Source organism: Manis pentadactyla, chromosome 12 (assembly GCF_030020395.1).
Source record: "Manis pentadactyla isolate mManPen7 chromosome 12, mManPen7.hap1, whole genome shotgun sequence".
Classification (NCBI taxonomy): domain Eukaryota; kingdom Metazoa; phylum Chordata; class Mammalia; order Pholidota; family Manidae; genus Manis; species Manis pentadactyla.
In genome coordinates, this window is record NC_080030.1 from 41,995,145 (window position 1) to 42,008,670 (window position 13,526).

The 13,526-nt window shown below is 40.9% G+C and overlaps 1 protein-coding gene across 3 annotated transcripts in view; it reads right to left on the bottom strand.

The window, feature by feature from the left end:
* The window catches only part of ESR1 (estrogen receptor 1), a 319,262-nt gene that overhangs the window by 5,886 nt on the left and 299,850 nt on the right, over positions 1-13,526 (bottom strand). For all 3 annotated transcript variants that reach the window (XM_036911872.2, XM_057489098.1, XM_036911871.2), the window contains exon 8: positions 2,362-2,545. In XM_036911872.2, coding sequence (XP_036767767.1) covers positions 2,362-2,545 — 184 coding nt within the window. The remainder of the gene's footprint in view (positions 1-2,361; positions 2,546-13,526) is intronic.

Genomic DNA, 13,526 nt, shown 5'->3' on the forward strand with positions numbered 1-13,526 from the left:
CCTAGTGCAGACTAAAAGCTAATACATTTGTTTGAGGGAAGGTTACTCTTTTAGGTAGGAAATACAGTAAAGGATTGTGTGATTCTGATACATTCCCCACTTCCCTCTTTATAACAGGCATCCAAAGAAAGAGCTGGGAAAGGACTGGAAATGTGTGCTCTGAATGCAGTCACCTCTCTTCCTGGCCAATGTGAGTCCTTCATCTGTGACACCAGGATTCTTGGGAATCCCAGAGAATAGAAGCTACAATCACTTCCTCCCAAACTTTGCCAAGTGGGAGCTCTCATGTGGGAATTTCAAATTCATGGAAAAGGAAGAATATTCAATAATTTGTTCATTCATTTACTCATTCATTCATTCATTCACTCAGTAATAAGGTGAGTGTGTAAGAACATAATATGGCTTCATATATGGCACTGTGCAGTGATATAATGAAAGACAAGTACCTTTTCTCAAGCAGCTAACAATTTGCAAGGTTGTCTCCAGAAAGGGTAGTCCCTGAGTACCTGAGGTGTTGATAATACAAACTTCTTGCCATTTGACATATCTCAAGGTTTGAAAGCCCTTTAAAAATTAATCCAACCTTCAACATTTTCACCCTTCCCTCACAGCCACTAGAAAAAGGAAATCTTTTTCACTCCCAGGGTCCTCATGTAAGCCCAAGGTCATATGGACTTAGTCATGCTGGGCACCTGTCCCCATAGATTAATCACTGAACCTTATTTTTGTGCCTTTCTGGACGAGAAAATCCACCACTTTCTTCATCTCCTCCCTGCCTGCTGAGCTCTGTTCACAGCAACAGTATCACTAAGCATCTGGCCCCTACATCACATGGCTGTTTGGAATGGAAATGAGGGCACTTTCACCTTTTGGCACAGAAAGGCCCTGTCTCCTCTGCTAATGTCCTTCCTTAGCTCCTATAGAAAGTAGTTACTACGTGCCAAGCCCTCTGTTAGGTGGCACTGGGTACACAGAGTACCCAAAATAGATTGTGAGAACTACCTACAGAGTTTATAGTCTAATGAGGCAGAAAGAGAATAAAATGGGCAACAACAATTGGGAAGAACAGGGTGTAAGTTCGAACTGGTGTTAAGGGTTAGGAAATGCTTCCTGAAAGGAATGCTGTCTAACCTATGACGGATTAGCTTCCTATTTAGAAACATTCACCACCCCCCAGCCCCCCAACCCCACCCCTGCCACAGCCCATGATCTTGACTTTGGGATTCATTGTGTGACTTGCTGGGCCAATGGAGTGTTGGTAGCTGTGCCTTAACTAACACATGAAAATGCACCTGCACAGATAGGCTTGCTTTCCTGTGCCTCTGCCACTCTAAGAGAAGAAGATGTACCACCTAACCTGTGGGGGGTACAAGGAGGGTAAGAGATGTGTGGAAAGGTCACCTGGCCAACCTGCAGGCCTGCAGCTTGGGGCAGAGCCTCCCAGCTGTGCCTGGCCTCCATCGGCTGACCCACAGATGTGTGGGTGAGCCCAGCGGAGATTAACAGCTGCCTAGGCAGCCTGCAGCCTGAAGCAGGCCTCCCCGTGACTCATACAACTGCTGTTTATGGCTGCAGTTCAGACTGCGGACGTCCTAGAAAGTTAAGTAGGGACTAAAGCATAAAAAGTAATATAAGCAAAATAAAGGGACCTATACTTTTATCTAAAAGCAACAGGAAGCCATCTGAAGGTTTTAAGTAAGGAAACAATTTGGTATTAGATCACTCTGGCTCTATTGTGAAGAAAGGATTCGAGCAGAAAGGAGCAAGACTGAAGTCCGGGGGACACGTGAGGTGTGCAGAAATCCAGAAGGAGATGAGGGTGGCTTGGACTCAGGTACTGGGGGTGGAGGGGACAAAGGATCTGAGAGGGATGGAGGTGTCAGTGTTGACTCTCCATGAGGTGCCTGCATTGAGAGGCTCTCATTCTGGATTTCCAAGTGTGAGCAGGCCGAGTGTGATGCAGGAACCATATGGATACACCTGGTGCTTTCAGAGGATGGGCGCAATCATACACTTCTCTAGAGTGGGTGGGACAAAGTGAATGGCCGAACGTTGCCCTCCCCCCAAACCCGCCCACTGCATACTCTCCCTGCTGCAAGACCTCGGCCATGCTCCAAACTGGGTGTGACTATCACTTTCTCTCTGACGCCTCTCTGCCCCTTGCCCCATGCCACATGCCCCAGACAGGTTTCATGGCCCCCACTCTGTACCCATAATGCCCTTCTGCTTACAACACGCCAGGAACTGCTTCCCGGCATGCCACCTGTGTCCCGGCATCAGGCCTCCCGGGACCAGCTGCAGCATACGCCTGGAGGCTTGCTCTCCTTACGTCTCGCCTGCGAGAGCCTGGGTACGCCTCACCTCATGTGCCTGATGTGGGAGAGGATGAGGAGGAGCTGGGCCAGGCGCCGGTGCTGCTGCTGAAGAGTCATGCCTGCTTTGGCCATCAGGTGGATCAGGGTGTCCGTGATCTTATCCAACACACGGTGGATATGGTCCTTCTCTTCCAGGGACTTCAAGGTGCTAGACAGAAATGTGTATACCCCTGAATGTGCAGAGAGGGAGTGAGAGAGAGAAACTCAAGTAAGATTAGGTCTGAAGACTGGACCCAGAGGAGCATAATACTGAACCAGTGCCTTCCCCCTGCACAGCCATGGGGAAGTTTAGGACCCACTCAGTCCAAGCAAGTATGCAAAATCCTTAATACACAAGTCTGAGAGCACCGAGGAGCCCATGTGGCCTCCTGTGTGTGAGCCCATTTTTCAGATTTGTCATCAAGATTCCCAGGAAAGGCCCTGTTAGCCTTGCAGCCATAATGCTTATGCCAGCTGCCCCTTTTCTGACCCATCTGACCCCTACATGAACTATCCTGTTAATGCCGACGACAAGCTGGTGAGAGAAGCATTACTGTCCCTTCCACATGAAGAAACTGATGACCAGCTAAGATAGCTCAACAGGACAGAGCAGAGCTGAGAATGAACAAAACCCAGTGTCCTGGCCCTGCGTCTGGTCGTGATGATGAAGACTCTCAGGAGACATGAGAGGTTCTTGGTGAGATGCTCAGAGAAAGTAAGTAATTGGCTAAGTGATGGACAGGTAATTTTTCCAGGTAGGATTTAATTTGTTCTTAGTTTCAGGTAAGATTTAGGGCCTTAGTACTTTTCACCCATAGCTGAAGGTTTGTGAAAGGTTATGCTGGCGGGTACAAAGGACCCTGACAACGGTTGTTTTTCACTGCCTGGCCTGTGTTTTTCTTCCCCCCTTGCCTTTCTTCTGGTAATAAACCCTACTCTGTGGGTCACAGGTAGACTCAGGACCAAAATCAGACAATAAGGCCCCTCTGTTCTCCTGGAGATTATTAGCCCCAAGCTAGACAATCAGAGTCAGAGCTTTTTCTGGGATTGTATATGCAAGTTGTAAGACAGAAATTCTTCCCTCTAGGGTTGCTGAGTAGGGAGGATAAGAATATGGGACTTCCTAGCAGTTGCATCTTTCTAGCACACAAAGCTCCCACCTGCAGAACGGAGCCAAGCAACCACAATCAGAGGTGATGGTCATGTGGCAGGGGTGCAAAGAGAGAGAAGGAACTAAGAGAGATCCTGGTGCCAGTCTCACTGGCTCTTACACTTTTTCATTTGACCTTAGAACTTCCATAGTATCTTTTCTAACACAGAAATCTATACATTCTCTTTTTGCTTAAGATAGTGTGAGTTGGGTTTCTGTCACTTGCAACTGAACAAATCCTGACAGTTCCTCTAAGTCACCAGCTCAGCCCAAAGACCAGAGGAAGGAGAGTGATAGATAGGGGGGAAAGATTAAGAGCAAGAGGAGGGCAGAATGGATCGGTCATGTTTGGGGAACACAAGATGGATTTTCCATCAAGTAAACGTTCCAGAAATAAGCTCTATTCTGCCTAACCATACCATCTTTCAGGGAGCAGAGGATGCAGTAGTTTTCTCCAGATGATGCATATTTAGCATCTTTCCTCTGTCCAGCCCTCTTGCCCTCTCATAAATGTATTTCTTTGCCTCTGCTCTTCCTTGTCCTCACTTGTACCTTCCAGGTAAGGCTCCCAAGTTATTGGTCCTAGACTTTGTACCGGTAATGTGGTGAGGAATTATTGCTCACACAGCAGCACATAGGCTGGGAATGGGGAAATCACCTACACAGAGGAACTCATAGCAAACAGAGTTTGTAACTGCCCAGAATGGAAACTGACTAAGCCTAAAACAAATGGAAACTGACTAAGCCTAAAAAAGAAACAAAGCCTAAAACAGCCACAAAAAAACCAGGACAGTCAGGATCTCGGTTTAATTGCAAATGAAGAGAATATTATAGCTTTTGGTACCCAGAGGCATGTTGATCCAAAGCAAGGAGAGCACAGAATGAGTAAACAGCAGCCAGGCAGTGGGATAAGAGAGAAATTGCTAGATTACTTCATTTATGTTCCATGTGGGCTACTGACACAGAAAGAATGTATCCATTAGAAAAATGGGTAAATGCCCAATGGCCTGGGGTCATGCAGGAGGTAATGATGGCAGGGAAGTTACACACTGGTTGGTTGGGGTCAAAGACAGCCTCTGTGGAGTCCTCCGGGTCCTTTCTCTCACCACCCTCGATGCCATCAAACACATTCTAGCATCGTGTCTCCCAGAAGCCTTGCATCTGGCTGGATACTCTGGGAACCTACCCAGGCCACACAGTTGAGTGAATCCAACTTGGATGATGTGTTTTCTACTAATTTCCTTTTTCGTTCCCACCCGAGATGCTAGCCTCATTCACCAATAATCCCATTGTCATTCAAGGAAACCACAGAATTGAGGAGCAGCGTCCAGGGCCCTGCCTAGGAAGGTGACGCTTGCACTTGCTCTTCCTATTGGTGTGCACCGGGGGAGAGCACCCTGCACCAGAATCTTGGGCATCCTGGGGCCAGAGGTGCACTGCGCCCTCCAGTGGAGGGAAGAGCCTTGGCACTCAGACTCCAGAGTGTGACGTTTCCTCCTGGACTGCGGATGCCCCATCCCCCTTGCTGCACATGCGTGCACAGATTGCTTCTTTCCATACGCTTTCACTGAGAGCCTGCCATGTGTGTGCACTATGGGATGTAGTAGGGATGCCAAGCCTTACTTCTTTTAAGCGTTAATGGTTTAAGAGCAGATATTGCCCATGGAGAAATAATTTTGTTAACACCAACTATCAAGATGCAGGCCATTCTCAGAACTAGCCTGTTTTTCTCGTCCTGTTTTGGCACCAATACAGCTTATCATCTCATCCTTGTCAACAGATGCTTCTTAGCTGTACAGATATACTAGAAATAAAAATACAGTCTTGTTGAAATGCCAATAATTGGGAACAGCAGGCATCATCCTTTCGGGCCTTTTTGGCAAAACATGATCCATGTTTGCTGCCGAATGCCCGTACGGGGGCTGTTGGAGAGAAACAAAAGAAATCCAAATTCCCAGAATTTGGCAAGAGCAAAACAGGGCTGCTGGTAATTTCCATATCCCAGGTGGTCTCTGCCACCTCGGATGGCCACACCACTGTTCATAGTAGCATGGAGCCAGCGATCAGACAGTGAGGGTCTTCGGAAATATTCTTGCAACAAGGCAGACTTTTGCAACTCTCGAGGCTGCTCCAAATCCCAAAGATGGAAAAAAAACGATCAGTATGTCATTATCCAGTCTTGAAGTGTTATTGGAAAATCTGAGCTTCTATGTATTTTCTGAATCTTGCAGCCAACATTGGGAGAAATCTGGTAGTAGAAAAGAATGGAGAGCAAAACCACATGGACATCCCCACGTAAGAGAGCTCAGGCTTCCTCACTCTCTCACTCCCATTGACTCTTGATTCTGCTCTCTCTCTCCTCCTTCTGGACACACTCTCTCTTCCTTCTCCCTTTTTTGCTCTCCACCCTACAGGACTGCCCTTATCACCCCTCATCATTTTTCCAGAAAGTGGAGTTTTCTGGAATCTGGGAGAATGCAGGCATGGACACTGCAGGGCACATATGCGTGTGGCTGTGCCCAGAAGAAAGCACTGGTCCAACCAGGGATCCCGGGCACACCCTGCCAAGGGTTTCTGCTGGGGGCACATCTGACTGTTCCTAGAGAAGTGAGAAATGCTGAGGCCCATGGCTTACCACATGTTTGAGGACAAATTCTTCATGCAAAGCCACACTTTTTCTTTTCCAAAGAAAGACTGACAGCAGACCCTGGGAGAATCCTTCAGCCAATGGCAGCTTGGTCAGGAAAAAAAGGAATGACTCAAAGAATAAAGGTAATAATGAAAACTCCTCAAGTCCACAGTTGTAAGTGATCAGAAAGCTGCCACTCTGCTACGATGAATGTCCTGTTCACCCAGTGATTGATCAGCAGATCAGCCCTTCAGGTTTTCTTCTGAGAACTGCTTCCACAACCAAATAGTGTGTTTGCACAGAAGTGCCTTGGAGGCTGACAGTTTGAGAAGCACTACATTTGGTTTGTGCTTTGCCCATGACTGTGCTTTGCCCATAACTGCCCTACTTCCCTTTTGGGGTTTTTGGACAGCTCGTGGTTGCTAGGACCCACTTAGTAGGAGGGGCTATCCTGGATATTGACAATGTGTGGGACAGTCCCAAGCAATTAAGGAATCTTTCTTGAATGTCCTATGGAAATAATCATACTACCAACAAAAATTTGTAGTGGAAAGTTTTGCAAAGCTTTTACCAGGCTGTACACAAAAGGTCCACTAGGCAAGTTAGCTACAGAGAGGGAAGGTTAAATGGATATACGTTTATGTTTTCTCAATATTATTAAATAACACATTCATTATATACAGCCTGCTGATTGAATATATCACATAAGCTTTCCAACTATATATATAGTTGAAGTTATTTCAGTACGAAAGCAGCACACTTGGTTGCATATATATGGAAGAGTGTACAGACGCTTCTAAAAAAATTAGAATCAACTGTTATAAAATAGTAGACATCAATGAAATATTGTGTTACTGCCTCCTTCATGTTTTTAAGTAATTTTATATCATGATAAGAAATCCATTCTTTGAAAAATACATATTAAAATTATTTGCAGGTGCTTGCCTTTCTGTCTTATGCTGATATAGTCTCCAGAGGTTTCTCATACACTCTTGATTGCCTCTTACATGTATTACTGTTTATTTTCCCAATCAATCATCTCTTCTCCATTGTTAATCGAAAGATACAGTCTCAAGGCCTTTTTAAGTTCTAGAGAATGAATATTTGCTTTGAATGTCATGGGTCATTAAGATATAAAATATATGTTCCTAAAGGAGACTCACTTCAGATCTATAGAACATGTTCCTAAAAGAGACACACAGACAGAAAGTGAAAGGATAGGAAAAGATACTCCATGCAAATAAAAACAAAAACAAAGCTGGTGTAGCTATACTTATATGAGACAAGATAGACTTTAAAACAAAGACTGTAATAAAAGACAAAGAAGGTCATTACATATAGGATATAATATTTATAAACACCAATGCAGATGTACCCAACACAGGAGCACCTAAATGTATAAAGCAAATATTAACAGACCTTAGGAAGAAATTGACAGCAACACAATAACATTAGGAAACTTTAAAACCCCACTTACACCATTGGATAAATCACCCAGGATAGAAATCAGTAAGAAAATATTAGCCTTAAATGACACATTAGACCACATGGACTTAATAGATTATACAGAACATTCCATCCAAAAACAGCAGAATACACATTCTTCTCCAGTGCACATGGAACATTCTCCAGACAGATCACATGTTAGGCCTCAAAACAAGTCTCAGTAAACTTAAGAAGACTGAAATCATACCAAACATCTTTTCCAACCACAATGGTATGAAACTACAAATCACTTACAAAAAGAAAACTGGAAAAATCACAAATACATGGAGATTAAACAGTATGCTACTAAACTACCAATCATCAATGAAGAAATCAAAGGAGAAATTTAAAAAATACCTTGAGATAAATGAAAATGGAAATATAACATCCCAAAAACTATTGTATGAAGCAAAAGCAGATAGAACTAGAAAAAGAAAAACAAATGAAGCCCAAAGTTAGTAAAAGGAAGGAAATAAAAGTCAGAGTGGAAAAATGAAACAGAATCATAAGAGATACCATGAACAATTATATGCCAACAAATTGGACAACTGAGAAGAAATGGATAAATTCCAAGCAATATAAAATCTTCCAATACTGAATCATGAATAAATAGAAAATCTGAAAAGACTGATTATTATGGTTACTAGTCAAGAGATTGAATCAGTAATTGAGAAATTCCAAACAAACCAAAGTCCAGGAGCAGACAGATTCACTGGTAAATTCTACTAAATATTCAAAGGTTAAATACTGATCTCCCTCAAACTTTTCCAAAAAGCTGAAGACGAGGAAACACCTCCAAGTTCATTGTATAAGGCTAGCATTACCCTGATATCAAAACCAAAGACACCACATACACACACAAATAAATAAATAAATAAATAAATAAATAAATGACAATATCCCTGATGAAGATAGCTGCAAATCCTTGACAAAATATTAGCAAACCAAATTTAACAATACATTAAATATATAACTGGGATTGATCCCAGGAATGCAAAGATGGCTTAACATCCTTAATCAATGTGGTATCCTATATTAATAAAATGAAGGATAAAAATCATATAATCATCTCAATTGATTATGAAAAAGCATTTGACAAAATTTATGATGAAACCCTCAACAAAGTGGCTATAGAGGGAACGTACCTCAATATAATAAAGGGCGTATATGATAAACACACAGTTAACATCATATTCAATGTTGAAAAACTGAAACTTTTTCTGTAAGATCAGGAACAAAATAAGGGTGCCTACTTTTGCCACTTTTATTCAACATAGCATTGGAGATCCTAGCCACAACAATCAGGTGAGGAAAGGAAATAAAAGTCTTCCAAATTGGAAAGGAAGAAGTGAAACTGTTATTATTTGCAGATGACATGATACTCTATGTAACAAAGACTCCTCCAAAAAACTGTTAGAATAAGTGAATTCAGTAAAGTCACAGGATATAAAATCAATATACAGAAATCTGTTGTGTTTCTATAAACTAACAAACTCTCAGGAGAGATTAAGAAAATAATTATATTTAAAATTGCATCAAAAAGAATAAAATACTTAGGAATAAATTTAACCAAGGAGATGAAAGGACCTTTATATTGAAAATCATAAGACATTGATGATAGAAATTGAAAACACCACCAATACCTGGAAAGTTGTTCCATGCTTATGGAAGGTAAGAATCAATATTGTCAGAATACATACTATCCAAAGCAACCTACAGATTCAGTGAAATCCCTATCAAAATTCCAATGGCATTTTTCATAGAACTAGAACAAATAATTCTAAAATTTATATGGAACCACAAAGATTCCAAATAGTCAAAGCAATCTTGAAAAAGAAAAAAAGCTAGAGGTATCATATCATAAGCCCTGATATCAAACTACACTACAATGCAATAGTAATTGAAACAGTATGATATTGGCATTAAAAACAGACACATAGATGACTGTAACAAAATAGACAGCCCAGAAATAAACCCATGCATATATGATTTATTAATTTCCAAATTGCCAAGAATATACAATGGGGAAAGGACAGTCTCTTCAATAAAGGAGTTAAAAAACTGGACAGCCACATGCAAAAGAATGAAAGTATATCACTTTCTTACACTATACACAAAAATTAACTCAAAATGGACTAACGATTTAAATGCAAGACCTGAAATCATAAAATTCCTAGAAGAAAGCATGGGCAGTAAGTTCCTTGATATCAGATTTGGCAATGTTTAATTGGATCTAACACCAAAAGCAAAGGCAACAAAAACAAAAATCAACAAGTGGGACAACATCAAACTAAAAAGCCTCCTCACAGCAAAGGAAACCATCAACAAAATGAAAAAGAAACCTATTGAATAGGAGAAAATATTTGCAAATCATGTGCCTGATAAGAGGTTAATATCCAGAATATACAGAACTCAAATAACTCAATAGCAAACAAACAATCCAATTTAAAAAATGGGCAGAGGATCAAAACAGACATTTTTCCAAAGAAGACATTCAGATGGCCAACAAGCACATGAAAAGATGTTCAACATCATTAATTATCAGATAAATGCAAATCAAAACCACAATGAGATATAATCTCACACTTGCTAGACTGGCTATTGTCAAAAAGACAAGAAACAGGTGTTGGAAAGGATGTGTAGAAAAAAGAACCCTTGTACATTGTTGGTAAGAAAGTATATAGGTGCAGCCACTATTGAAAACAGTATGGGGGTTCCTAAAATAGGTAAAAGTTGAACTATCATATGATCCAGCTACTCCATTTCCAGGTATTAATCTGAAAAAAATGAAAACATTAATTGTAAAAAATATACACACCTTCTATGTTCACTGCAACATTATTTGCAATAGCCAAGATATGAAAATTACCAGAGTATCCACTGATGGATGAATAGATAAAGAAGACATAGTATACACACACACAAACACACACACACACTGCAATACCACTCCCCCATAAAAAGAAAAGAAGGAAATCTTGCCATTTGTGACAACATGGGTGGACCTTGAAGGTATTATGCTAAGTGAAATAAGTCAGAGAAAGACAAATATTCTATGATTTTACTTATACATGGAATCTAAAAAACAAAACAAAACAAGGTTCATAAATACAGAGAGCAGATTGGTAATTATCAGAGGGAAAAGAAATTGGGGAGTGGGTGGAATGAGTGAAAGGGATTAATTGTGTGGTGATAAGACAGTAACTAGACTAATTGTGGTGATCACTTTGCAGTACATGCAAAAATCGAGTTATTATTTTGTGCACCTGAAACTGAAACTAACATAATGTTATATACCAATTTTATCTCAAGAAAAAAAGATAGGATATATGTTCCTACACACTTTGGTACTTCTTTGTCCTATATCATAACAAAGGGGAATTACATTGATAATATACATAATAAAGCCCAGCTCATTTACAAAATTATCTTTCTCTCTCTTTTTTTTTTTTTTTGGCTTACACAGTCTTTTGTTTTTGTTGGCATGTTATTACTAAATAATCTAATTTATTTCTCTCTTCTACATATAAAAAGGTTTTGATTCATTTTTAGTTTTTTTATTTGGGTATTCATCTCTACCTCTTTTTCCTATGCCTGTACTTATACAGAAGAGCTCCTGATCACCTTCTTATATCCATTATAAGGGATATGTATGCTTTTTTACACTGGTATTGTTTACTGGCAATTCTAAGAGATAATTCTCCAAGGTTTGTGATTCTCAAATGTGCTTGTCTCTGAGAGTCTCCTGTGGAGTTTTCCAAGATGCAGCTGCCCGAGTTCCACCCAAACCTGCTGACTGGAGGCTGAGGGTGGAGCTCTGCTGTGTTTTTAAAAAGCTTCCCCATTGATGAGTCTGATGCATACTTAGGATTAGGAATTACAGGATTACCATCATTACTTCATATTGTGGCCACTAAAATATAAAATCTTGAAAACATGGAATGTATCCTTATTCTGTGGAAAATGCCTTATCATGATGTAAAACGACATTGAAGACCTCTTCTCCATTTCAGGACTTGAACAAAAATAACATTTCCTTGCCATGTGTGGACCTTCATGTTTTTTTATTCCCTTTCTGGTTGGCTGGTTAGAATGGAGGGAACTCTTAGGAAGACCTTGGAAGCCACCCAGTTAGGACTGCCGAGCCCTCATCTGCCTGAGTCCCTGAAGGTCTACATGGAACAGGGTGCTGACACTAATCTGTTCATGTGCCCAGCACTGTTAAGTAAATAAGAAATAAACCTTTATGGTTTGAGCTGTAGTGTATTTTACAGCCTATTTGGCATAGAAGATGAGAAGTATTTTCTGGCTTATTGACTGAATAAGTGGATAAATTTATATAATAAAAGATAAAGCCACAGGGATGTTTTGCATACCTCCTTTTGTTGCCATTTTCCACGTTTCTGAGGCCTTGGTTTGCATAGTTTACTTAGAAGTTATGTGACTTCCCAAATGCCAATATTGCCCCACTTTATTATAGAAACCACAATATAGATTCTAGAAGTATCACATCATCCCATCATGCTAACCATTCATTCTACATACTAACATCCTTCATACTGAATCATAAGTTAAAGAGCCGAGGGGCAAGCCCATGACATCAGAGTGTTTAATTAATTATGATTCAAAGATGCAGCTCCCAACATTACTAAGGCTTTCAAAGAGATTTCTCTATGCCATGAAGGAACTGACTCCTCATTTCAGGACTTGAACAAAAATAACATTGCTTTAAGCAATATATGCCCAAAGGTAGGATACTTCCATCCTTCTACTGATGTCTGATTATTTACCTGAAAGGTGAAGAACCTGTTCATAACCCAATCCATGAACAATGTTCACTGTTATACTAGTATTTATAAGATGCCACACTTTCAAGTCCTCTTCTAAGGGGTTTCAAAGTGAGAGGAATCACAGTGGAGATAAATGTTCTTACCAGAACCCAACCTGGGAACACGGTAGTCCTTTTTGCTTGGCATCACTATATACCCATGAGTCCCCACTTGGTACATGACTATAAAATCATATGCTAATGATTAAGTGGCATTTATCAGTTCAGAATAATTTTTTAGTAAAATCTACTAGATATCACAGAAGGTAAATACTTGGTATGTCAATATGTTCAAGCTGATTCAACAGATAATCTCTTGGTGATTTCAGATGGTGAAACTAATGAATTGATATAATTGAAAGGAAATCGTAATTGTGTACTTAAAAAAATATAAGTGGCATCATGTGTCTCACTTTTTTTAATTGAAATGTAGTTGACATACAATATGACATTAGGAGAGATGTTGGCACCACTCCCATAAAGATGTGCCATCTATGCCCCTGCCTTGAGTCTGGTGGACACATGACCTGCTTGTAAATCAAAAAATGGTCTGGAATAGGCTGGAAGTGATGCAGCTCTTCAATGGAGGGACCATAATACAAGGCCATGCAGCTTTTGCCTTGTCCTCTGGAACATTTACTTCTGGAGCCTTCACCAACCTTCTCAGAGGTACTGGGCACCAGGCTATGCTGAAGCCCAGACTACGTGGAGAAACCACAGACAAGCATGCCGGTTGACAGCTCCAGCTGACGTCCCAGCCAGCAGTCCACACTGACCGCCAGCATGTGACTAAAGATGTCTCAGGATGACTGCAGCCCACCACTATCAAATTATGCCTAATTGGTGATTGCCCCCATCTGAGGCCCCAGACATTGTAGAGAGGAGACTATTCCCAGTATTCCCTATCCAAATTTATTACCAAGAGAATCCAAACCTTTTTTGGTTTTTTTTTTGGCTATTAAGTAGTGAGCAGAACATACCTGAACATCTGTGCCAGACAGTGAGGAAAATGATCCAGAGCAGGAAGATTGGAGATTAGGCTCCTGATCTGGTACACCATGAGATGAAAGAGCATTTGAA